This window comes from Phalacrocorax aristotelis, chromosome 15, assembly GCF_949628215.1.
Source record: "Phalacrocorax aristotelis chromosome 15, bGulAri2.1, whole genome shotgun sequence".
NCBI lineage: Eukaryota > Metazoa > Chordata > Aves > Suliformes > Phalacrocoracidae > Phalacrocorax > Phalacrocorax aristotelis.
Genome location: NC_134290.1, coordinates 15778192 through 15803258, shown reverse-complemented (window position 1 = coordinate 15803258; position 25067 = coordinate 15778192). Strand labels below are relative to the sequence as shown.

General features: G+C 45.2%; 1 protein-coding gene across 12 annotated transcripts in view; it reads right to left on the bottom strand.

Annotated features, from left to right (window-relative positions):
* Nucleotides 1–887: 887 nt before the first annotated feature.
* The window catches only part of ARVCF (ARVCF delta catenin family member), a 284187-nt gene continuing 260007 nt past the window's right edge, over nt 888–25067 (bottom strand). For 10 of the 12 annotated variants that reach the window (XM_075110135.1, XM_075110138.1, XM_075110133.1 and 7 more), the window contains 9 exons: nt 18020–18147; nt 16927–17077; nt 14699–14891; nt 13417–13528; nt 12742–12832; nt 11499–11552; nt 6177–6268; nt 3968–4081; nt 888–2557 (listed from right to left, as the gene is read on the bottom strand). In XM_075110135.1, coding sequence (XP_074966236.1) covers nt 3980–4081; nt 6177–6268; nt 11499–11552; nt 12742–12832; nt 13417–13528; nt 14699–14891; nt 16927–17077; nt 18020–18147 — 923 coding nt within the window. In that variant the 3' untranslated portion in view covers nt 888–2557; nt 3968–3979. The remainder of the gene's footprint in view (nt 2558–3967; nt 4082–6176; nt 6269–11498; nt 11553–12741; nt 12833–13416; nt 13529–14698; nt 14892–16926; nt 17078–18019; nt 18148–25067) is intronic. The other 2 variants (XM_075110142.1, XM_075110132.1) reach the window with 1 other exon arrangement.

The following is a 25067-nucleotide window of genomic DNA, read 5'->3' as shown; positions in this document are numbered from 1 at the left end:
TGACCTCTTGCTGGCTTTGAAATATCTGTACAATAACTAAATCACAAAGTCTTAGCAGAGACTCCTTTCAACAGTCAGGTCTTTATTTTAAGTGAACTTTTGCTCAGACTCCTTTGGTAAATATACGTTTTGAAGTAGATCAGGGACAGACTGATAGCACGGCCCTTCTCTTACACTGTTCTAATCAGCTACAAAGCAGGTTCCATTGCTAATTACTGAACGTTTTTAAAAAAATCCTTCATATACAAAAAGAATACACCAAGTACATAACCAAAAGTGATATAAAACTCTTCTGTGTAGCTTGGTTAAAAGGGTCTCCGCGTATTGGCAGAACAAGTATGAAAAGAGCACCATTGATATAATATACAGTCAGACTATGTATCTGGTTTCATTGCCACACTTCATGTCTACACACAGAGAGACACTGCCCCGACACAAACGCAGATAATCACAGATGTATCTCTTTGCTTCCCTTGATCCGCTGAGCGTCTTTGGCCCAACAGGACTCTCATGCAGGTGAAAAACCAAAGCTTTGCTACCTCAATTTGCTCTGAGCAACTTCACCTTCCCCAGGATCCAGAAGCAACCACTGCAACGTACGTGGAAGATGAGGGTGAAAAAAGGGAGGGTGTGAAGGAGCACCTGTATCATCCAAATCACTGACAGCTTCTGGCATCAGTCTTTTTCCCTGAATCAACAAATGCTTCCCTCTCCTGCAAACTACTTTACATGGTTTTGTTAACCTATCCTCTGCACAGCAATATATATATATAGATATATAGATTTTTTTATTTATATATATGTATTCATGTCAAATTTTTAATATACTCAAGAAGATACAAAGCTCTTGGTACTTGCCTTTTTTTTAAACTTTTAATTTTTTTTTTATAAAACTTTTTGATGTTTACTATTACAGTAATATTTCGGGGGAGGTGAGGTCGTTGGATATTTCCCCTTTTTAATTACAAAGGAAACGGCAGGCACTGAAAACCGCAACTGATGTTTGCTAGATTCAAAAATGTGCTTTCCAGTCACACCGTTTTTTAGGAGCTTGTTTAAAACTAAACGTGGCAATCAAAGAACAGTGGCAACGAAATAAAATCAGCAAAAGTCCTCCGATGCTACTAGCGTGACATTTGCTTCCTATTCTCATCTGCTGCCCTCCCTTGACCAATGCCTGGAGAAAATCAGTGATCTGAAGTCATGTCATTCATGGCGTTACCGGGTACCATATATGCAGGGTACATCTCGAAAGGTAAAAATTCCCCCTTACACAAAGCAGGCCTTGGCATCTCAGAGGAGAACCGTTGCACACGGGTTATTTTCACACCAAATGAAGTATGTAAGCTCAAAACAAATCCAAAGGAACACAGAAATCACGATGATGACTTTAAAAATGCCAAACCAGTTCCCTTTGTGGCATTCTTCTTCAGGATCTATAGCCCAAAGCAAACGTGGACCCAACAGTGATAAATTTGCCATCAAATATAAGTGACAGACCCATCTAAAATTTATAGTGTGTTTAAAATAAGACATCCTACGAAAAAGCTCTTATTTTCTTCCAACGTGTTAACAGCTATGGAAAAACAAATTGTTAATCATCAACGCGGCACTGGTACATTTAAAGTGTAAAAGCTCCTTATTGTGATCTTTGAGAACAAGGAAATAAAAGCCAGCCAACTCCATTTCTCAGCATAGATTTCTGAACCAGGGACACTGAAACCTTCAATAAACTGCTTTTCTATATGTGGAAATAAAAACAGAGCCATTACAGAATTCAAAAGGCAGAAGTATTGTACACCAGATTATAATGATAATATAGCACTGTGATTGATATAGCTTACTCTAAAAGCAGATTATACAGCTTGCATCAATTTTGTCATCCACCCTCCAGTTCATTTGACCAGCCTTTAATAGTTTTTGTTCTGCATTTTCTCCTTTCACAGAAATCTAATAAACCAACTCAACATTCCCGCACTTTCTGTGGAAATAATAAAGAAAACCTAAACATTTTTCAAAACGCCTTTAAAAATGTTAGATTCACAGTTCAAAAGAAATCCCCCAAAACAAAGAACAAAACAACGAGCCCCAAACCAGAAAAGTGCTATTATCTTCATGGCTACACCTACGATATTATTTCAAATATTCTGCAGTTTCTCTTTTGCTTGTGAAGCTGTCGTCTTTGCTGCCGCATGACCTTCACTTCTCCTACTTGGCACCATCCACATGTAAGAGTCGCCTAAGAACGCAGCCAGCTAGATGGAAGCCTGGATTCTCTCTTCTTGCAGGAGTGGGAGGGAGGGGGAGGTGACGGCTATTTCTGGTGGGAATGTAACCGAGTTGAAAAGCCAATCGTCTTGCGGTAAGGCATGGTGCTCCGGGGTCGGCAATGGCAGTCAGCTGTGTTTTCTCCCCACATCCTCCTAGAATCTGCAGCCTGGTCAGTGATGCAGCGCCCTCCAAATCTGAATGGCAGTGGTGACTGATGAGATCCTCTGTGTCGATTCGATGTTTGCTTCTCCCCCTCAATTAAAAAAAACGTGGTTGGACTCTAGCCCTGTGAAATAAAGTCAAAACTGATTAATACCAGCAAGTGACGTGACTATGGTGATGTCCATCACCCAGTGATAGGACAGTGACTGGGAATGCCAACCTACCCCTGGTATATGGGTTCCTTGAAGGGTATGACTGGGAGAAAAGGAGCACAGAGTTCATGTTTCAAAGCCTGTACCCCACCTGCAAGCCTTCACTGCTCAGAGGCAGGGTGCAGGAGCGAAGCGTCCAGGCACTACACACACACACACATTTATCTCTGCCCTTCGGCTAAGCCAAAAAGGCTGACCACGCAGCGCTGACCAGCCGTGGGAAGCCAACGGTGCCAGGGTCTGCTCCGTGGCTACATAAGAGAGCCTGGCAATGCTGAAAGACTGCTCTGGGCAGGTGCTTCCGACCCAGGAACACAAACAATCTGTAAACACTTAGCACTTATACTAGGCTTTTAGAAGATGAAAGGGGCAGGGGGGAATCCAAAACCATACCGGAGTTTTCTCTCCCAACTAATGCAAGTGATTTCCACATAATTTATGGGGGTGGATGATCCTCCATGTTTCAGAATTTGGGCCTTTAAAGGCCCATTGTCCACTCTGATGGGAAAGCTGCCCAGTGCCTTCGCTACAGTCACTAAGGTTTTCCTTTAGTCATAGCCAGGGGCACAAAACCTGCTGTTCCAAACATAGCATCGCATCTGACAGAGTGCCAGGAGGTGTAACGGGGTAGAGGGCTGCCTAGCCAGACAGCAGGCGACAGATTAGCAGTGGCAGGAGTGAAGAAAGGCCAGTGACATTACTGAGGAACTTGGCACGTGGCAAAGGCACAGAACCAGAAAGCAGCAAAAAGGCACCTTTCTTTAGCGACGGGGGGGGGAAGGAATTGAGAAGTGGGAGTTGTGGGTCAATGCTTATTGTTTAACCAAAATCATCTCTCCTTGCAAAGTAACTTGTGTACAGCCAGCAGCTTTCCTGCAGGTGGGCAGCGCTGTGTAATTCGGGGGAACCTCGGGGGACATCCATAAGCAGTCAAGGATATGCTTTTCCTTAAGTCTCAGGCTAATCCTTATAATGAGCATGGAGGGGAAAAAATGGTTGGAAGCAGGAACACACTATTCAAATTCATTCCTATGACCTGACAGCAGAAATCTTGCACATTCCAGCTGACAACCCATCATTCACGATATTAATTTTCTGCCTGGTTATTTGACAGGTTATTTTTTAATCAAGCGGTGGTGTTCGATTGCATTTCATTAAAGAGTCACTGAATAATACAAACACCACTTTTTCTTCAAATGCATTTTCATTTGTCTGAAAGGACCCAGTTAGCAGTTAGCCTCGAAGAGATTCCACAGTGATACAGATCATGCACGAGACAAGTTAATCACTAGCACCATTTAATTACCATTAAAAGGACCTACCATGCATGCAAATTAGACCCAGGAGTCAACAGGCTGGGGTTTAATGTCACGGGCATCCACCAGATTCACCGAAGCCCTGTTACTCCTGTTAATGTTTTTCCTATTTGTGTCATTCTGCAGCACAGGGTGAGGAGTTAAAGGCAAAACAGAGCGGATTAATCAAACAAAACCACCAAACAAATCAGCTTAAAGAAGCTCGAGGGAAAATTAGTGGTAGAGAAAGAAACAAAGAGTAGCAAAAGCGCAATACTGACAGAAGCATCTGCAACAGCCAAAAGGCTGGGCTTCCCTGCCATCATTATTGACAATTCCCAGCCACTCTTGAGCCTCGCAGCCATGGTTATCAAACAGTCCCCAAGCCAGAAGACCCCACAGATGTATTTCTGTTTCACAGCACAGGGAGAAGGACGAGAAGCAGCTACTCAGCTCTGCCCAGCTGAGGGCACGGCAGCGCATACCTCGGGTGTGTACAACAGGTGAACTGGGGTTACCCTCTGTCCTTAAAACCAAGAGGCAGCACAGGCTGCCGGGGGAGACCCTGTGGGAGCCCCACTGCCAAAGTGAAACGTTCTTTTTCTCACGAAAGCAAAGCAGCTACTCACTGAACTCTGGGCTGTGCTTCACTTCAGACTTACACTGGAGTTTAGGCTGCTTGATGTGATTTTGAGGGTTGTATCAGACAACTTTTATGAATTTTGAGTGGCAAAAGTAACAGGTGTGTGTTAGTTTTCCTGCCTAAGCCTATCTCCTTAGAAAGACATTGTCAAGCTCCTGTTGACCAACATTCTTATGTCACTTCATGTGTCCATTCCCACTGCACCCTTGCAAAACATTAGCACTGTGGTGAGGAAACTAGAAGGTTTATTTCACTGACACTGGTTCAGGCAGGACCATCTCTTACCATGTTGGAGCAGGGGCACACGCTGCATGACTTATCAGCTCAGTTTTATCAGTTCCAAAAATAAATGAGGGAGCACAACCACCTCTACCAAAAAGTCCAACTGGGCAGCCTTCAACAGGGTGCACCTATACCCACAGCTGGCAAATTGGAGAGAGTGATCTGTGCTTGAAAAATACCCGGCTGGACTGAAGCCCTTCCCCCCGGCATACCCTCATGGAAAGGCAGGACGCAGCAGGAAGTGCACGCCCAGGCGAGTTAATACGGGCAGACTGATGCAGCAGGACATCTTCCTAATTCATGCTCTATGGAAATATTTTTCCTCCAAATCACATTTTTATTTCCCTTGTTCAGTAAGGGTGGGTTTGCTTTTCAACTGACTGAAGTTTAATTGTTTCCACTGAATCACCTGGATTTTCTGATATTATCAGCAACGTGCTGAAGGTTATTAAGGTTGGCTTTCTCCCGACTAACAATAGTGTTTCCCACCACTGACTCTTGTTTCACTGAATCCTCCTCTTCCTCCTCGAAAGTACTTCCCCCAGAGGAAAAGCACAAGCTTGGTTTGAGGCCAGGGAGGACTGACATCCACAGCATGAAGCAACTTCTAAAAAGGTCTGCTGAAAAGGCGTAGCAATGCAGCAGGAATTACACAGAGCCTACTAAGCCACATTTGCACACAGCTCACAATACAAAGAGCTTTGTGAAGTAAGATTGGTTTTTTAATTACAAAGTTGTCTAAATTTGTTTTTAGAAGGCGCACACATAATGATGCAGGTGTCTCCCTCCATCTCCTTGGCCCATGGTCCACTGTCAGGACTGTGGATGCGAGGTGGGGAAACGAATACCGTTCGCCACACTGCTGCCCCCGGACACACAGGCTCACACCTACTTCTCAGGCGGAAAACAGTAACGCAGCACGACAGCCTGAAGCGACTGTTCTCAGCACAAAGTCTGAGCACGCTTGCACGCTTTAGGGCTGGGAATGCTGCCTGGACGAGTGTGACAGGACAGACACTTTCTGTTTGTACAACCTCATCCACTGTACAGTGATTGCCTGCGTTTGCTCCTGCACTGGAAATGGTGCCTTTACCTAAAAGAACAAAAAAACCCAAAACAAACCCAACGCCCCCCCCCACCCCAGCCCCAAACCCAACAGAAACAGCAGCAGCAGCAGCAAGACCCAACAACAACAAAAAAAGCCCTTTACAGCCCCCTGGCGAGTAACTACCCAGTATTTCTTGCTGAGGACACCAGGCTTCCTTTCTTTTAAAGGCACTAACTAGCATTCGGCAGTAAGAGGAAGCTCACTTTTAAAGGTTCTTTCTCTGAGGCATCCCCTGTATTATCACTGGTCTTGTATTTGCGCTCCTTGTCCCGGTGATCGATGGTGGAGTACCCATCTGCGGAGAAATGACATGACAGTCAGGCATGAAGCACAAATAAGAGCAAAACCAGAGCTGGTGCGAGCAGAATCCTTCAGCAAAGAAACAGGAAAATAAGCCATTGCAACCCAAAGGTGCTGGCAGCTTTTCACATGCATTCCAGCTCTGAAATTTCATTTTTACCAGCTTAAACCAAAACAGAAAAGCCCTCATTTTCTATTGCTGCCAGATGCTGGCACACATTAGCAGGCAGCGCTGTTTTCATCCCAGCCTGCTGCAGTTTTTAGTGCGCCCAGGGAAAGCAGCAAGTTGTCATCTTGCACCCTGTGGCTAATGAGCTCCAAATTCAGCCCAGATCTTGTGTTCCTTGCTTAGCGGCCTGATTAATTGGCTGTGTTCACTCTCTGAATGCTCTGCAGCATGTTCGCACTCCTCCTGAGCCCGACTACTAGCAGGACATGACAATAATTTGGAAGAGTCCCTTTTCAGAGCACTGAGAAAAAGGGCCTGTCGAGTTGGAAGAGATCCTGGTGCAAACCCTGCTGCGCTCGGACTGCCTTTCAATAGAAAGTAGCACCTGTTGGTGATTTTTCTCCTGACAACTGAGAAACAATATGAAAGCGTGAGGAACACGAGGAAGAAAAGCGTGAGAGGGTTTTATAAAGAAATGGCTCTAATTATTTCAGAACCTTTGCTTTGAATCATTGGCAGCCAAAGCAAATCTTAATTTATTTTCCTGATGCATCAGATTTCCCTCATTATGAGTGACAAATAGATCCTCTCCTGCTCTGCTTTGACAGCGCTGTAATCTGGAGTAAACGACACTCAAATTTATAGCTCCCTGGAGGCTTTTGTTTTCCCTTGTGTAATTGAGGGATCACTGTTTTCACATCCTGACAAACTGGGTTCTTAGAATACCACAAAAAGGTTTTACATAAACCACCAAAATGCTCCCCTCTTGGTTTATTACTTGCCTGCAACAGGTCATTAAGAAACAGTAAGTCGTGCTTTTCGTGGGGTTCCCGTGGCATACAGAGGCACTGTTTGCCCACATGACAAAAAGCAGGCGGCTGGAGCGACAGGTACCAAACAGGTCGCAGAGCAGGGCCTAAATCATGTTTACGCTGGCCACAGCCAGCTTATGTTTTACAAGAGCTGTAGTTTTCTGATGCATCTTACAAATGAAAGCGCACACAGAGCTGCAACAAGCACCTGAAGCAGCATGTTTACGACACCATGGATAGTAACAGATCATTTAACCGCGACGCCTAAAAATAACTAAGGAATTTTGGAGTTATACATGTAGTACAGAGATATTAAAGCATGAAAATAATTGCTACACAGAGCTTTACTTACATGTTAGATGCCTAACATTCTTGGCTACTCCTTTCAAACAGGAAAGAAAAAAACCCTAAAGCCTCCCAGCTGCATCCAGCTACCCAGCCAGCATTTGTGGGGAACGCGTGATCAGTACTGCTCTTTCAAATGACAGGCATGAATACTGCTAGCAAGTCGTATCCTAATCTCAAGATTCCTCATTTGTTTAGGAGTACATAGTTCCCGCAGGTATATATTCAAATGATGGAAACATGCTGACTCAAAAAAAAAAAAAAAGAAAAAAATAAAAAGCCCAATAACTGATCAGTAGCTTTTTACAGTCTAATATTAATTATACTCCCAGTGATGTATGGATCACTCTGCATTTCTGCAGTGCCATCATCACGGGCAACCCACAAACATTTTTTAAATGAATTGCCACGATACAAAGGAAACCTTTAACCCACCCCCAGAAAGCAAGAGCTACGAAGTGAAGTACAGCAGCTGGGATGCTTCCCAGGGAGCGGGGTCAGAAGTAAGGACTGCAATCACAAGAAATTAAAAGCACAACAGATCTTTAATACTACTAAAATTTTTTTTTAAAACCATGCTTATCCAGGACAGCAGCAACAGGAAGATCAAGCGTTTGCACAGTGGCAGAAATCTAACAACAAATAACGGTCAGGAACTTTGTTCTTCATATCTAAGTCCCAACACATTTTGCAGGTCCTACCGTCAGCCCGCTGCTGTGTGGTCCGTGTGCCGACGGTGCCGCGCACAGCAGCGCTAATGGATTATGTGTTTCTAAAAACCACACGCTGTGCTATGAGTCTGTCAAGATAAGCAGCAGCAGCAGAGATAGGAAGTTCATTATTTGACCTAATAAAATGAGAAATATCTTGAAGAAGGCTGCATCAGAGAAGTAATACCTCAGTGCTCCAAGGACCACAACTCTCCTAAGGAATTAGGAAGCACTGCTTCTCCCAGGTTTCAGATTAATTCTAAGAAGTGATCAGAATTACCTCTGTTCCTGTGGCATAAAGGAGACCGCTACAGAGCTTACTGCTCCATGGTAGAAGTGCATTATTCTGAGTTAATACAATTCAATGTATCGACAAAAGTCATGCTGGTCAATAGAGGCACGTCCCATTCTTGGCTTGTTTATTCCTCCTTCTCAACTTTCTGCTTGTCTCCTGCATTGCTTCACTGACCATCTGCCATTCACTCTGCAGCACCATTTTGATGTCATCACAAATTACAGGACCAAATGCCTGCTGAGTGTCAGTCCATCTGTGCCCTCACACAGCTCTCGACTCACCAAACCTCTGGACCCATCAAAAAGGAGGAGGAAGAGAAAGGAGAAGTTATGCCTGAAGATGGGCACGTAGGACAGGGGCACCTGAACTCTGTGTCTCTGGTCTGAACAATTCTCAGCTCCCAGATGCTTTTGTCTGCCTGTCTGGAGGTTAACTGAGGCACAGATCCAGTTTTAGAGAACTCACAAATTCGGCACCCAGCCTCGAGATCACAGTTCTGCTGCCTCTGCAGACAGCTCAGGGTCACAGCCACCCTCAGGCACCCTGTGACAATAAGCATGGATGATCTTCAGCTTCCTCGGTGTAGAGCCACTTGTCTGGAGCTGATGGAGTCTGACAGACCTGAGCTATCTCTGCACTGGGCTGTCTAGTGCATCCCATGTAACGCATAATACATGTTTTCTGCCATCTCCCAGGACACCCATGCTCTACCCAGGCCCTCCCGTTGCTCCAGACAACAGGAATCCCACTGGTCTAGTACAGCCAGCTGATGGGGAACGTATCTCTCTGCCTCCCTAGCCACACCGAGACTGAAGTAATTTCTTTTACAGAGAAGGATGACCCGCACAGCGTTAGCAAACAAGCTGAGACACAATAGCAATTTTCTTTTTGGAGTCCTGAAAAAGAGTCAACGTGGGTTAACAGTAAAGGCCCAGGCACCAAGACAGCTGAGCCCTGATGAAAAGAGGCGGTAGGCGAGTGGCGGACAGGCGGGGATGTTCTGCATCGAGCAGTCACGTACACTGCAGGGGAGCAGGACGAACACTCGCGGCTGGAAGGACCTGGCTGAACGGATGGGTACCTCTGACATGGGTGGGGCACGGAAATCCACTGAATTCTGCGCTGACACTGTAACGTGTTCGAGGCAATTACCGCTCAGTACCGAAGCGGTACACCAGAAAGATAATCGTGCAGCCTGGAAGCGTCTAGATGAAACGAAATGAACAACAAAAAGCTGGAGGCAGATGAGAATTCTCTAGAACACAGTGAATATAAAGTAGAATCTTAGGGCAAGTGAAGTCAGAAAGAGAGGAAGGCAAGGGAAAAACACACAACTGAAACCAGAGTACAGGACTTTCTGCATTAAAAAGGAATAAAAAGATAAGCTGGGATGCCTAACAACTTTCTCTGGTACTCTGTCATGCATTTTCTTTGCAAACACAAGCAAGGTCACTCTCTCCCGGAGGCCTGTATCTGCCAATTCACTCCAGAGTGGAAAAAGAGCAAAAACTCTGGAATACAACAGTCCACAATGAAGTTAAAATCAGAAAACATAGTGTAGAGCAGCTTCTCATGTAAGCATGCCTGTAAGACAAAAACCATGACATCTGAAAGAGCCTGAAGGGAAGAGATGAAGCACTAACTTGTTATTCCAGTTCCTTGGAATTAAGGATACTAAACTGGATAAATTCGTTTAGTCCCTCTCATCTGACCTCTGAAACAGCACGAAGTTTAGGCATACTGGAGTTAAAAAGCACTCAAGACCTGGGGTCACGAAAACTTGACAGATTTCATCTTCTAATAGTGATGAAAAGATCAGAGAACAGAACGGCGCAGAGGATCTGCCTGATGTTGTACATATGCTGTTAATTTGCATCTCATTTTGTACCCAGAGCTGTACCGGTGACTCCTGAAAGCGTAAGGCAACAATTAATATTGCGACTATAAACAATCAGCACTGCCCACACTGCAGCACCTGCTAGCACACAGCCATCCTGCCAGGCAGCCTTCTCTGAAGGGATTTTCTTCCACTGTCAGAACAAATGTTTCAGTGTTCCCTTAGGCAAAATGCACAGGGACAGTTGATTCACGGCAGGAAGCATCTCATTTTTCTAAGAATACAAAAGGTAATATATACCTGTTATTTTAACTTCTGAACAGGCCTGGCTTTCAGCTTGGTTCTAACTGGCTATTTTTTCAGCTATAGTCACAAATAGCAGTATATCAAACTGTTTGATTTGGAGGCATTAATAAAGATATTTAAATAAAAATAACGTCAACTGGAAGAAGGAAAGCAAATTCCCAAGAGACCACACAGCACCCTTTATCTACCTCAGTAAAGAAAACCCTCTACAAGTCTTAAACTACAAAGCTTTTCGATCTCAAAACACTTCATTGACAGTAGGTGGCTCTTCCCAGTCTACAGGAAAAGCCAGGCTCAGCTGGATGCAGGTAGATGAAAGGTGGAGCCAGGAATATCACACACACTAACTTATTTTGGTGTTACCCACAGAAAACAAAGGCAGAATGGATTTAAGCACAAGTGTTACATTGAACTACATTTTCAACTCTCTTTTCCCTACGGAATCCCCAGACTTCCAGATCTGTAATAGGGAATGCAGCTGCCTCCAGGGCCAGAGACTAGCATGAAAGCTAGGTCACTATATCTCTATTATATGCTTAAAGTAGTGGAGAAATTGGTGTGTACATTCTACATGTATTTAAAAGAAAAAATAAAAGACAACAACCAATCTTTTTTACGGTAACGTTCTGTTTTTAAATGTCAGCTTTATCCATCTGAAAGAATATCACCTAGAGAAATAGCTGAACTTTGCCGTGAGTGACAGCGTGCTCTATTGGACCAGACAGAGGGTTTGATCTGCGACTGAATTTACCTGGGCCAAGTTCATCCATAGGTATCATATCAGGACTCCCAGCCTTCTCATTATCTATAAAGCAAAAACATTGAAATGTCTTGAGTTACATTTGCTTTTCTCAACACCTGGTATTTTTATATTAGTCACAGGATCAGAGAGGTCCATGAAGTGCTGAATGCAGAGACTACTGTTAAAAAAAAAAACAAACCAAACAAAACCCAAACTATTCAACTGTTATCCATTCAGAAAGGCGAGGTTGATTTGAGCTCTCCAGAGAGCACACGTAAGCCTTATAGTTTCTGCTTTGGCACTGTAATATAGAACTCCCTCTCTCCAAGTGATAACAGCAACCGCAGCCCTGCTTTGGACTACCTACCACTATTACAAGCTTCCCTCTGGTCTCTCCTGAATAGAAGAGAACGAAAATAAGTAAGGGTGCAGCTTCGCATGGCACACAATCCAATCTAGCAGCCTGCTGAGCCAACAGAAAGCTAACCCACAGAGAAATCAAGAAGTTTATTGTCAGATCAGCAAACTGACCCAAGTCATCCTCTGCCTGCATCATCTGCCAGGTTTGGTCACAGGCAGGGCAGCGTGGGGCTGTCTTTTCTGCAGTACTCGGCAGTTAAGCCAGGTAAAGTGCAACATGGCAAACTCTGCAGCAGGAGACTAAAGATTTCTGAAAGGAAATTTTGACATCTGAGCCTTAGAAACTAGAACCAGATTCAGAGGCAGCGCAGTCATAGTGGAAGTAGAGCTGGGGCTGCACCAGGCCTCAAAAACGCACAGACAGGCTTAGCTAGTGTTTGGATAAACCATCTCCAGTGAAAAAACTGCACAGCAGAGGAAGAACCACTGCCAAAAGAGGCACATTTATTTAGAAAGGAGAAGACTCCGGTACTGAGTAAGGGTAAGGCCAAGGCCACTGCCTGGCTGACGGCTAGATTTATTAATAGATAACACTGTCAAGCAGGGCTGTTCTCTTCCGAAGTTCCAGCGCATGCCTGTCCCAAACTCTCCCAGGGAGGTTTAACTGCTGATGTTGCATACAAGCTGCGAACACATCATCAGTAACGTCCATGTCACAAGGGAAGAAATGCTGTCCACATCCAGCTAACAGGACTGACCTTTTTGGAACTGTGGGGTAAAAAACCACCACACAAATAATGTGTTTTTACCTGCTCATGCCATAACACAGATGTGTCAAATCCCCAAAACAAGCAAGCAAAGCACAATAGAAAAAGTGATAAAGAGAACTGACCTTGGCTTTTATCCACCAGAGGCAAAGTGCTGTCATCATAGCCAGACCTGCCAGCAGTACCTTTGGAACCCTTTGGAGGTGCAGAAACAGACTACGAGAGAAAAACCACATAAATATGAAATTGCTACTCAGGGAAATTGAACAAGAAAACTAAACAAAGCAACCGTATGGAGAGAGATTATGGAATGCTGCTACGCCCCCCCTCCTGCTGACAACGTGGCACTGGGGTATTTTTCATTTTCATACAGATTTGTTGGTGGAATGTTTTTCCTGTTACCTCAATGGCAGCATTGTTGGTCTGTGAAAGGAGCAAAACCCTTTCACAAGGAAAGATGAGGAGGCTGCACATCAAGAACAGGTGGCTGCCCTGCGCTGCTAGATGGCATGTTTCAAATGAGAGACAACTAAGAAAAGACATGCTAATTCTTCCTCCAGCGAAGCACGAGCATTTGGCCTATACAAGGTGGCATACTTCCAAAACCCAAAAAGACACATTTCACAGACCACCGAAAAACACAGGCAGCGAGTACACGCACGTTGCTGTCACTGAGCAGATTACAATACATCGTTCTGTATCCGGGAAGGACAGAAGCACAGCCCACAATGTGCCGGACTCTAATATCAGACTAAGTTGGGACATCTTCCGCAACTAAATCTAAGACCCAGCATCTTTACCTGGAAGTGTGATTTGTTCCACCCATCCTTCTGCAGAGCATTCCGTAGTTCTTTATAGCTCCAGATCATCTGAAGAACGTGAGAGGCTGCTTTTGTTTCTCTGGGAGACTGGCTGATTTGCAAGACAAAATTAGAGCTTAAGTATCAAACAATATAAGACTATTCGTATGTTGACCTCTGCACCAAAACAATATCCACGGTACAACCTAGTACTCCATACAGCTGTTCTTTGAACCTGTAAGCTATAGAATATATGTGAAATCATGCAGTGACATCTTCATATCTATTGGTGTTCGCTGACAAAAAAAAAATCCAAACAAAAGCTGTAAATTGTGCAGGTTTTGGGGTTTTCATGTGTATCGCTGGGCAAGCACTGAGGCCAGGATGACCCTTTGTCTTGTAGCTGTCATTAACAAAAACCAGATGGATTCCATCCCACCTGGATTTATTTAGAAAGAAACCCCAACAAAACAAATTCTAAGCCACTTTTCAAACTTTCACCCCAGCTTACATATATTCCTTATAATTCAGTGAAGTTGCTTCACGGTTTAGAATACCTTACCAAGCCATTTGGGTCAGCAAAAAATAAGGTATTTTTAAAAAGAAAATGACATTTTATCCATTCCTTACTAAGTCAGTACCCAAGCACCCTCTATAAAATAATGCAGGGCTAGATTCTTGGTTGGCTCTCCCATTTGATACCAATGCAACCCCTCAAAGCCTTCAGCTACTCCCCCAAAAGTTTGCTGAAAACACACCTGTAATGTCTAACTGGCTGAGCTACATGAAACAAACTTTTCCCCAAAGCCTGCAGAACACAGTTTTCAACCGAACCGCAGAGTGGAAATCTGTCACTTCACATGACCACCACCAGCCCTTCGGCCAGACGATTACTGCACATCATCAACCGTTTTACTTAAAAGAAGCAGATTTCATCACTGGCATTCCAGGAATGGACTGCTGCCACAGGGAAAAGGCCTCCCACGCTACAAATAAAGATCATGGTTTCACTGCAAATGACGGCTGCTAAATCCATACATGGTGCTAAGATGTATCTGACAAGGAGAGAGCGTGCCTTAACACGACTGAAGTGACTGCTCAATTAACTTTTTTTTTAATCAAGTAAGCCTATTAAAGGTGCTGACGTTTTACTGCATATCTATTAATTGCTCTGAACGGTTAGGACGATCGAATACTTTCACAAAGCAAAAGCTGCTGTTCATAGCAGCATTTCCATGTTTGCAGTGAGTTCTTACATATTTTGCTTTCAACGGTCACTTACCCTGACTTGCTGATAGCTACCAGCTTCTGAATGCCCTGTGTCTGGATCAGAGACCTTGCATTTTCCGAGCTGTCAGTAATGATTTCATGGATGGTATTCAACACCGCAACCACTGTATCCTCTTCCAGGTTCTTTGCAGATCTCTGCTGCCTGCTGGGCAAATTTCTAACCAGCTCACCCATGGCATAACTACCTAGATAAGGGGAAGAGGTACCATTAGTCAGCCCTAATAATCATTTCAGCTTCCCATCGTGAATGATAAAACTCAAGGGTATTTGCCAGGTCAAAAAACTTCATAATGCACGTTTTGAACCTCAAGACTGTAACCTAACTGCATTTATTATTTATTATTTCAAGGTGATTGAGAGTTGATACCTCAGACAAACTCGTTCGTCATGAACACTAAAAGGTATTGAGGGGGAAAAAAACCCCAAACAATCTTTACTGAGAATTTTACAGCCAGCATCTATCATACTTCGCAATGCCTGAGGCAAAAAGCATCCAGTAGCTGCTGCTAATGCCACATATTCATGCTAATACACGCATGTGGCTTACTCAACTTAGCCTTGTAATAGGCCTTCTGGGGCAAGGTGTGCAGCCATGCATTTATTAACCTTCCCCAGCAAAGGTAAGAGTGTTTCCTCCTGGGTGCAGTTAGCCTTCTCAGTGTATGGTACTGGAGAAAAAACAAGGAGTCCAGAGTTTATCGCTCCCAGGTGTCCATCTGTACTGTTTGCCTAGCTACAACCTCTGAACTATTAAGAAAAGGCTTTGATGTATTAAGGCAGAATCCCTCCTCGCTATTTGTTAGCGTCAACTTGGATGAGGGCCCTAAACACGTGACCAATATTTCCTGGCCTCACAAGGTTATAGTTTAAACAAATACCTCAGTTACATATAGAGGCACCCAGAGGAAAACTCAACTCACAGCAGAAGCATTCAGATTCCTGCTTATGGTCAGGTGAACGCTTATTTACCCCCGTGGACAGGAGCTAGCGAGCACTGCTGAAGAACTAACCTGAAGGAGAGCAAGCTGTTCGGTGTCCGGCTTCTACAAGCAACTACCACTCAAAAGGATGAGAAGGGAAGGAGGAAGCGAGAAAAAAGGGACAACTTTAGAGCCCACTGCGCTTCCCCAGGTTAGCTCAGCGTGCCGAGGGCAAGACCCCCACTCTAAATAGCAGGGCTAAGGAGCAACGTCTCTGTAGCAACTAGGAGCACAAGTGCCATGTCAGCCAGAGCAAAGGATGAGACAAGAAACCTCTTAAATCACCCAATCCTCTGCACACATACACACAGAATCATAGAATGGTAGGGGTTGGAAGGGCCCTCTGGAGCTCACCCCATCCCAACCCCTGCGTGAGCAGGCACCCCCAGAGCAGGGGCACAGGGCCGCGTCCAGGCAGGGGGTGAATGTCCCCAGGGAAGGGACCCCACAGCCTCTCTGGGCAGCCTGTGCCCCTGCTCGGGCACCCGCACAGGGAAGGGGTTTGTCCTCGTGTTCAGGTGGAACTTCCCGTGTTCCAGCTTGTGCCCGTGGCCCCTTGGCCTGTCGTTGGGCACCACTGAAAAGAGCCCGGCCCCATCGCCCTGACACCCGCCCTTCAGATATTTATAAGCACTGATGAGATCCCCCCCTCAGCCTTCTCTTCTGCAGGCTGAACAAGCCCAGGTCTCTCAGCCTTTCCTCACAAGGGAGATGCTCCAGTCCCCTGAGCATCTTCATTGCTCCTCACTGGACTCTCTCCAGCAGTTCCCTGTCCTTCTTAAACTGGGGAGCCCAGAACTGGATGCAGCACCCCAGACGTGGCCTCACTGGGGCAGAGCAGAGGGGGAAGAGAACCTCCCTTGCCCTGCTGGCCACACTCCTTTCCATGCACCCCAGGACACCGCTGGCCTTCTTGGCCCCAAGGGCCCGGTGCTGGCTCAGGGTCACCCCGCTGCGCCCCAGCACCCCCAGGGCCTTCCCAGCAGAGCACACTCCCCTCTTCTGCAAAAATCTACATCTGTTTTTACTCCTGAATTAGAGATTTCTCTCAAACCACGGCTTGTTTGAATAGGCTGGATATACATTCTGAGATGACAGCCCTCTACTCGGTGGCTACACAGTAATCTTGGCGCGGATGGAAACTGCATACAAAATGAATCCTCAGCACAAGTGACAGAAAATGTGAGGTCTCTCAAGGGTATCCAAGATCCCAGCCCGATTAGAAAAGTTCAGAAGATACCTATAAGATCTTTATTGCGACGATCCATGGAAAGGTTTCTCAGGGCAATTGACACAGCCCTCACAACCTTGTCAGAGTCGGACTGGAGCAGCTCCACAAGCACTGGTAAGCCTCTCTCCTTCCGCACTGTTGCACGGATGTACGTGGACCACTGATCAGAACACACAACGGAAAAGAAACAACACAAAGTAGTGTGAGTTCATATACCCGCCCTTTCCTTTCCCCTGGCATTTTTTTCCAGTGCTGTAATTCAGTTTTTTTCCCCTGCAAAGACTAGTTAGGTTGTCTGCGCTTAACCCATCATTCAAGTTCAGCAAGTGCCAAGAAAGAAAGAATGTAGGAGTTTATCCTACAGCTTAGCACGCTGCTGGGGAAAGCGGACAGGCATAGGAAGGAAGGAGCATCATCCGCCAGCATCTGCTCCGTACACACCGCAGCGTGAAAACACATCCCTCTGGATTAGGAAAAAAGAGGTCATTTGGAGAGAAGAGTAAAGCATCCAAAACATCTGTTATCTTGCCCCACCTCCAATTTCATGCTTTTATTCTGTTTCACGACTGATTTTAAAATAAACTGTATTGAAGACAGCTGTGAAACACCACCCTGCTGGTCCTCAGGCTGCTGCTCAGTCCCACTTTGCCGTGCGGTTCTAGAAGTGATCAGGCATACCTTTGAGAGAACTGCCTGATTAGCGTTGGGGATGCTTCACAGAGGATACCGAGGACACTTTGGAGTGCAGTTTCCTAAGCAACCTGACAAGCCAACGAATTAAGTATTCAGGACACTTAGTCACCTAACAACAGGCTTTTCTGAATGGACAAAGCCAGGGTTAAGTGGTCTGAGCAGTAAAACTTACGGTTAAACTGTCATATGCTCAGTGACACTTCCACTACATAAACACCATCCGTCCAGAAGATGCAAAACATCTTAAGTGGGCAAATAAGATGGAAATTATTTCTTTGGAGTTCCCACCTCCTTCCTTTTTAAAGGAGATGTAAATGCTCGAAGTAACAGTGCTCTTGTAATGGGACACAGCGCTGTTCTTTACTTACAGAAAGGAAACAGAAGAGACTAAAGAGGAGACTGCGCTCACCGTCCAGTTGCCAGCACTGAGATTCTGCAAAGCCCCTGCTGCAGCTTCCAGAGTGTTGAAGTTTTGACTTTCGGTGAGGATGGAGAGGTACAGGCGGACCACGTCTGGCTGGTACAGTAATTCAAAGCCTGCAGGTGGGGCAAGAGGAGAACAGAAGCAAGAGAAGCAGAGAATGCAATGTATGAATAAACGCATACATACCTTTATTTAATCACAGATGCGAACAGCCAAGAGAAAGCTACACCAAGGAAAGAAGGGCTTCTGCCACATCCAGGACATTTTATCTACAGCTGTTGAAAATGACCCACACGGGAACTCACGCACAGGACCCTCACCCGGGCTGAAGGTTCCCTTGCTTGTCTTCAGGTTGACAATTGTTTCTGCAATCTGTGCTACATTACATACTGCCCAGCAAGCTGCGCGTACGTGAGTAATAACAAGGTGACAAGACACAATTTTTGCCTGCAACAATTCTTACTTTGCATCTCTAGAGGGAGCGGCAAATTCACCTCGCACTCCTGTTTCCGTTCAAACCTACCTCAGTAGCTTTACAGACACAAACAAGAGGGCCAAAGAGAGCACGCTGCAATGCTATCAGCCGCCTCATACCTAGGTGACACAAGGTGCAAGATGTCCAGGTGACCAGAATCCCCCATTGGTAGGGGCAGGGAGCCATGCTGACTCTGGCTCAAATATTAGGTAAAGAAACACCACCAGCATCGTACCGCACTGGGAGACCGCGACAGACACGCACGTTTACGAAATATCCCCGGAGTCACTGGATCAGCTTTCCAGTTTGAGCACGACAGGAATGAGAGCTATTCCCAGCTCAACCACAGATCTCCTTCTGCGAATCTGAGTAACTGACAGTAGCATCCATTGACTTCCTCATCTAAAGGATTAGGATTTATCCATCTACCCATATTAAAGAGGGGATCTTAGGCAATAACTTCATCGTTCCAAGTTGTTGCGTATTTGGAAGCCATTTTTACCTACCTTTCTTCAAGCTGCATCAATGAGGGAAGATTATGAGCACCCAGTTAAAGGACTTGCCAGACAAACACAATCTCAAAGATCATGGTGCTGTTCAGATTACATGACCAAAAACCTAAACCCCCTGAAGTGTTTTGGTGAGTGCGGGAAGGCACAAGCAACCTACGGTCAACATAGACTCATCTGCAGACACTGTAGCTGGGAGATATTTCTGGATTGGTGGCTTTTGGGGCCTTTGCAATAAAGTTCAGCAGGTAAAGTTCCTTACCTAGGAAAGGATTTTTGGAAAAACATGACATGAAAGAAAGCACAAAGGTGTGAATGAGCTTGGACAAAGAGGAAGCTTGAAGCTTGTTTTGAGCAGAATAATTTTTTTTTTATTATTTGTACACATGAAAAGAATGTTTTTCACATAACAAGATGCTGTCCTAGAAGTGTAGCATAATTCAAAGCAAGTTTTCCACTAGCGAGACAGGAAGCGTACAAATAAATCACTCCCTCTTTTCAGTACTTTCTCTTCAAAATCACCCATCTCTCATATACATATTTTTCAGCACATATCACAGATTATCATATTTCAGACATCTCAGATCAAAACTAGAAGCAAGAAAACTGAACAATGCCTATCTTATCAAGTGGGTATCCTATCAATTTTTTTCTTTTAAAAATTCTCTGTTGCTAGAGGCTTTCTGAAATTAAAGCCTTACATTTCAAATCTAACTTTCCCCATATTTTTCCTACTAGTTATTGCTGCGGGACTACATGAGTCAGGATCCTGGTACTCAGTACTTTAAACCTTGTATAAGACTACCCATAAATGCTGGCCATATTAACTGCCTGGATATACAGGGCTTACTTATCCCACTAAAAGCAAGAAAACACACTTCTTCAGCCGAGGGTTTCTTAGCTCCGTACCAAAAAACTGATCTACGCAGGAGGATCCCTGAGCTCCTACGTGCTGGCTCATCCTCCCCTGCTCAGCAGCTCACACGCATCGCAGCACGCTCGCGTTCCCCTGAACGACTGGGTAGTTAACCCGCCCCACGCCTGCGACTGGTTTCAATGCCACCACTCGCTTGCTACATGACACCCTACAGGTACGTGCAAGCCGCAAGAGATGGCAGTCCCCAGCGGCGTCCTGCCAATCCATACCACTTACTTTTCTCTTTTCCAGTGTCCTCTCCTTGCGCTGGGATCATTGCCCTCTATATTGAATGCTGAGAAAAACTGTAGTTACTTAATATATGAAGCATGAGCAGTTGTATAGCTTTTCTCCATTCCTCCAATAAGCTTGTGATTATCTGACTCCAATATGACCTTCATATCACTTTTTTCCTCTGCAGCTTCACAAGGTGAATTGCCAATCTAAGAACTCCTCAAGAAAAACCACTGCTGCCTGATAAGCGTGTAGTATTCCTTTCCTGAACACCAATACTTAAAAAAACCTCTTCGGATAGCTTACTGGAATTTTGACACTGTTATCTTACACAGAAGCTTTGCCGAAATGTAAATCAGATCAGCAAAAGAGACGAAGGTGGGTTCGTTAACAGATAATATTCATACAGAACATTTACCGCTTCTGTATGAGAGCTCAGACTTGCCTGTGGTCGAACAGCATGCAATGGTTCAGCCAGTCTTTGGCGGCTTTGGTTTAAGCTGCCTAGTTATAATTTTGGCATACTTGGAAACAGCCCCACACGTCCACCCTCTCCTGTTAGTTAAGCACAGTCCGTAACGTGCCCTGTCTGTTGGTCTGCACGTTCCTTTTGGCTGGACAGCCTTCCTTTGTGGCAGCACCTCTCTGCGTATGAATACAAACATGCGACCACCCTCTCAACTCTGCTCCCCACTGCCGACAGAGCCGCCTTCCAGTCACACGCCCCCCGCGCTTTCTGCCATTACTTCTCTTCGTGCACGAAAGCCTCTCCTTTTTCCTACTTACTAATGTAAGAGCATCCCAAAAATGCCTTCACCTTCTCTCTTCAATAATTCACAGCATTTCCTCTACCAATTACCAGTGCTTTTCTGCTTTGGGGCACAACCCCTTAGCCAGTTTGGCAGACGATTCTCACCTCACTCCACACACCCCCACTTCCCCACTACCTTTATGCCTCTGCCCCATTAGCAACTGTTTTAAACAGAGTTAGCAAGTGCTACGCACCACACGCCGAACTCCGCTGTCCCTTACGTCCTCCCCTCTTCCCCCCTCCCCTCAAACGCTGCATCCGTCCAGCACTGCAGCACTCCTGTGTCAGCCTGGCTACGCCAGAGGCAGGCAGGAGCTGCTAAAACAAAGTGTTATGAACGCCCCTAATGGATGGCTGCTCATTAGCAGAGATGAGAGCCTAGGAGCCAGAAAGTTTCTGCTGCACCAGAGGGTTTTTCCCTCATTGACAGCGAGCTGACACTTTTCATAAGCATTACAGTCCCTTAAAAAGAAACAAACAAGTTTTATATTTTCTCCATCTGCCTCCTGTCCTAATGAATCCAGCTCTGCTATTTATAGGATGCAATTTGTCTGAATTATTATGAATTTCCTTCCAGTGTTGTGTGGAGGCCTTGCACATTTTTCCACGAAGCGCTTCAAGCACGTTCCTGGGAAGCACAGCTGGTCTCACCTCCATTAAGCACCTGCTTCTCTTCAAAACTGATTTCCTTAATTTCAAGATCATCTTAATTATTTTTTCAGGTAATGCTACTTTTGTGCAATATATGGCTAATTGCTTATATCCATTTTTTAAATGGATATGAGAAAAGAGGGTCATCAGTGATATGTAATACAGCAAACGAGAGAAACATCCACTGTGTTTCCTTTTCTTTAAAAAGCTGTTTTAATTATAGCCCAGATTCAGCACTGCCCTTAAAAAGATGATTTCTCCCAGAATGAACGAGACTTTCCATTGGTTACAGATTTGTGCTGAGTTGCAATCTCCACTGTTTCCTCCTGGTAAACCATGAGGATAAGCCATTTATTGCTTTTTTTCATTGCAGAAAGCAAAGTAAACAAGTTCACGATATTAGCTTTCAGAGAAATGGAAAATGCCTCGGCCACTGATGTCATTGTGAGTGTCAGACGTTTTACAGCACCTAAGCTTCCCCCCAGCTAATGGCAGGAACGTGTACACAGGGGAAGATCTTCCACATTAGACTCCTCTTCACTAACGTGCTATAGTCTCATCTGTCTGAAAAAAAGGAAGATGCAACTCTGCTGCAAAGAAGTTCTCAAAACTGGCAAACGGAGTCATTCTGTGTGGGGTTCAGGCTACCAGGAGGTGCCAGGTAGATTATCCTTTATTTGCTCACAGAACAGTGACAGCACAGCCAGCAATTTCAATCCTGAACAGAAAACACCTGAGGAATGAACTGGGGGTGATTAGCCATCTCGAGCCGTTCAACCCTCAGTCCCTGTGCTGAGAATGATGCACCAGTTCCTGGATTAGCTCCTCCACAAACCTATTTGCTTTCATCTTAGCAATGCTGATCCTCTGCCTGTACTTAGCTACATTCTGGCAATAACATAAAATATCGCACCAGGTGCCTATCTCTGATATGCCAGCTTAATCCCAAATTCAGACAACTCTCTTTGGAGCAAGGTTGCCAAATCTGCACCACCCATCCCATTTAGGATTTATCCTACCCCTACAGGCACAGGAAATTATACACACGTGGATACCAGTCAGTTGACAGTTCTCCTACTGCTGTAGCAGAAATGTGCTGCTTCATTTTCTATCCCTACAAAAACTCTGGGTTGCTGTTTATAAAGAGAGCCAATTTCATATGAAGCTGGATGGACACTGGTAACACTGTAGGAAATAAAAAAAACCAAAACCCTAGCCCTAGGGGAAAAAAAAAAGAATCCCTAAACCAAACTCTGATAGCTACTCATTCTGGCAGGGTCCAGAGGGATGTTTACATTAGTGCTTTGATTTGGACCAGTTTCAAAGTGAACTTCCCACTTACTGTGCTTTGGTTCCCAACGCAGAGAAGTGGCAGCACTGCCTGGACTCTTTCTGGGATGCAACTAAGCCAAGAGGGGGCCTCCAGGACCACCCCGAGGGTGTGCTGACCAGGAATGGGTAGCGCAAGGGCTGATGTGCCCGTACTGAGCCACTCCACTCGCTCAGGCGGCCATCTGCTGTGCCGGCCAATTCCCAGCTCAAGATGTGACAGCTACCGGCAGATGGAGCGAGAGGAGCCCAAACCGCAACTTCTCTGCAAGGTCATATACTATCAGGCTTTGTAGAATAAGAAAGCAGCTCCCTAAGCAACTAGGAAGCTATGAGCTAGAATAAAGAAAGGGGGAGAAAAAAAAGGGAAAAAAGGGGAAAGAACCATGTAAGCAAAAGAAACGAACAATTTGATTCTGCAAGAAAGAAAAGCTCCACAGATCTTGGACTCCTGCCCTCTGCCGACAACAGGCTGGTAACTTCATTACAGCCTGTGTAGTTCATTGTCTGCAAGATAAACAGTTGTAAACAGAGTTCAGAATTCCTTGCTACGGCAGTGTTTGCAGAACATGTAAGCAGCAAATCAGTCCAGCAGCTCAAGCCTGCCCTTCCACAACGCCTCAGCCCGCAGTGTGGTTTTATAATAGACTACGTGAAAAACCCCACTGAAGGCGGGGGGAGGCAGCTGGTAACTTTTATAAAAACAGTAATCAGATCCTTAAAAAAAACGACCCATCAGCTCGATTCCATCTGTATGCAGTACTTGAGCACCCGGTGCACAAAGCAGCTTGAATGCCAACATAAACTTGCAAGATTCTTCTAATTGAAAGGCTTAACAGTAGCAAGAACGCAGCCAGCTCCAACTGAGCCAAATGCTTGGCATAATCGATGGAGAAGGCAGCTCGATGCAGATACATGTAGAATACTGAGTGTCATACAACAGAGGCATAGCAACGAGTGAAGAAGAAATAATAGGTGGAAAGTTCTGAACAGTCCCTACAGCTTTCGCTTCGTGGTACAGTACAAGTCAGGACAGGTATTACTCCTACTGCAGAGATTCAATCAAGAATGCAGCATCCACCCCTGAGCAGGAGCTCTGAAGACAGAGAGAACAGCCTTTGAATAGTGTTGAAAAGAACCACCAGAATAATACGGGACACATGAGACTCAAATCAGGCTTGAGGGAATGTTTAAGAAGAGTTTTTCTATTTAGAAAATGAACACCATAATGTGTGACCTTTCCAACTCATTACTAAGTCACACACAGGTTCTAAAATTACGTAAACTCTTCCCAGTCTACCACGTACTCCCACACCGGAGGAACAAGGGCACACTAGTTAAAAGGGGCAGCAAGCAACCCCCCTCCCCAAGGACGTAACAGGAATGTTACCAGCACTACCAAGCCGGGAGGTATGCAAAAAAACAACACAAGGGGCTAGGCGGATCGCAGGGAGGACAGAGGCAGCAAGGAAAGGAAACGGGAGGGCAAGGCAGTGCAGGAGAAATGAGGGTGTCTGGGAAAGTAAACTGTCTTCTACTATTTCTATTATTCTTTACATTTCCCAAGCTCCACAAGCTGTCAAAGTAACTTACAGAGTGTGCTTTGAAAGGGGATGGTTATATCGCACTTCATATCCAAAGAATATGCAACTGAACAAAGAGATAGCTCAATTAAACACAACCTGTTTTGACCTTGTGTGAGTTCCAGCACTTCTGTTTTCTGTGAGCAGACATCTTAAAGCTAACACGGCTTTCCCTTTCCAAAGGCCCTGCAAGCAGCGTCTCTCCCAACAGCGTTTGACACGCTGCCCAGTAACAAAGGCTTTTTTCAAGCATATGCAGCTAAGTCTCTTGGCAACTGGAGATGTTCTGTTAACAACCTTCTCTCCTCTGTTCACTAATCAGCAGCGAAGGCTCTGGAGGACCAATACTTAATAAGGATCTGAATGTTGCTGCAGATAACTAGAGCACTACCCAAGCTACTAGTTCAAAAGGGGAACGTGCTGTCCCCGTAGGCCCGTTGCTGAAGAGCAGGAAATACTGGCAGCCAGGCTGATGGAGAGAAGGGAGAGTTGCTGAAGGTCTCCACCGAAGGGGCGAGGAAGCAC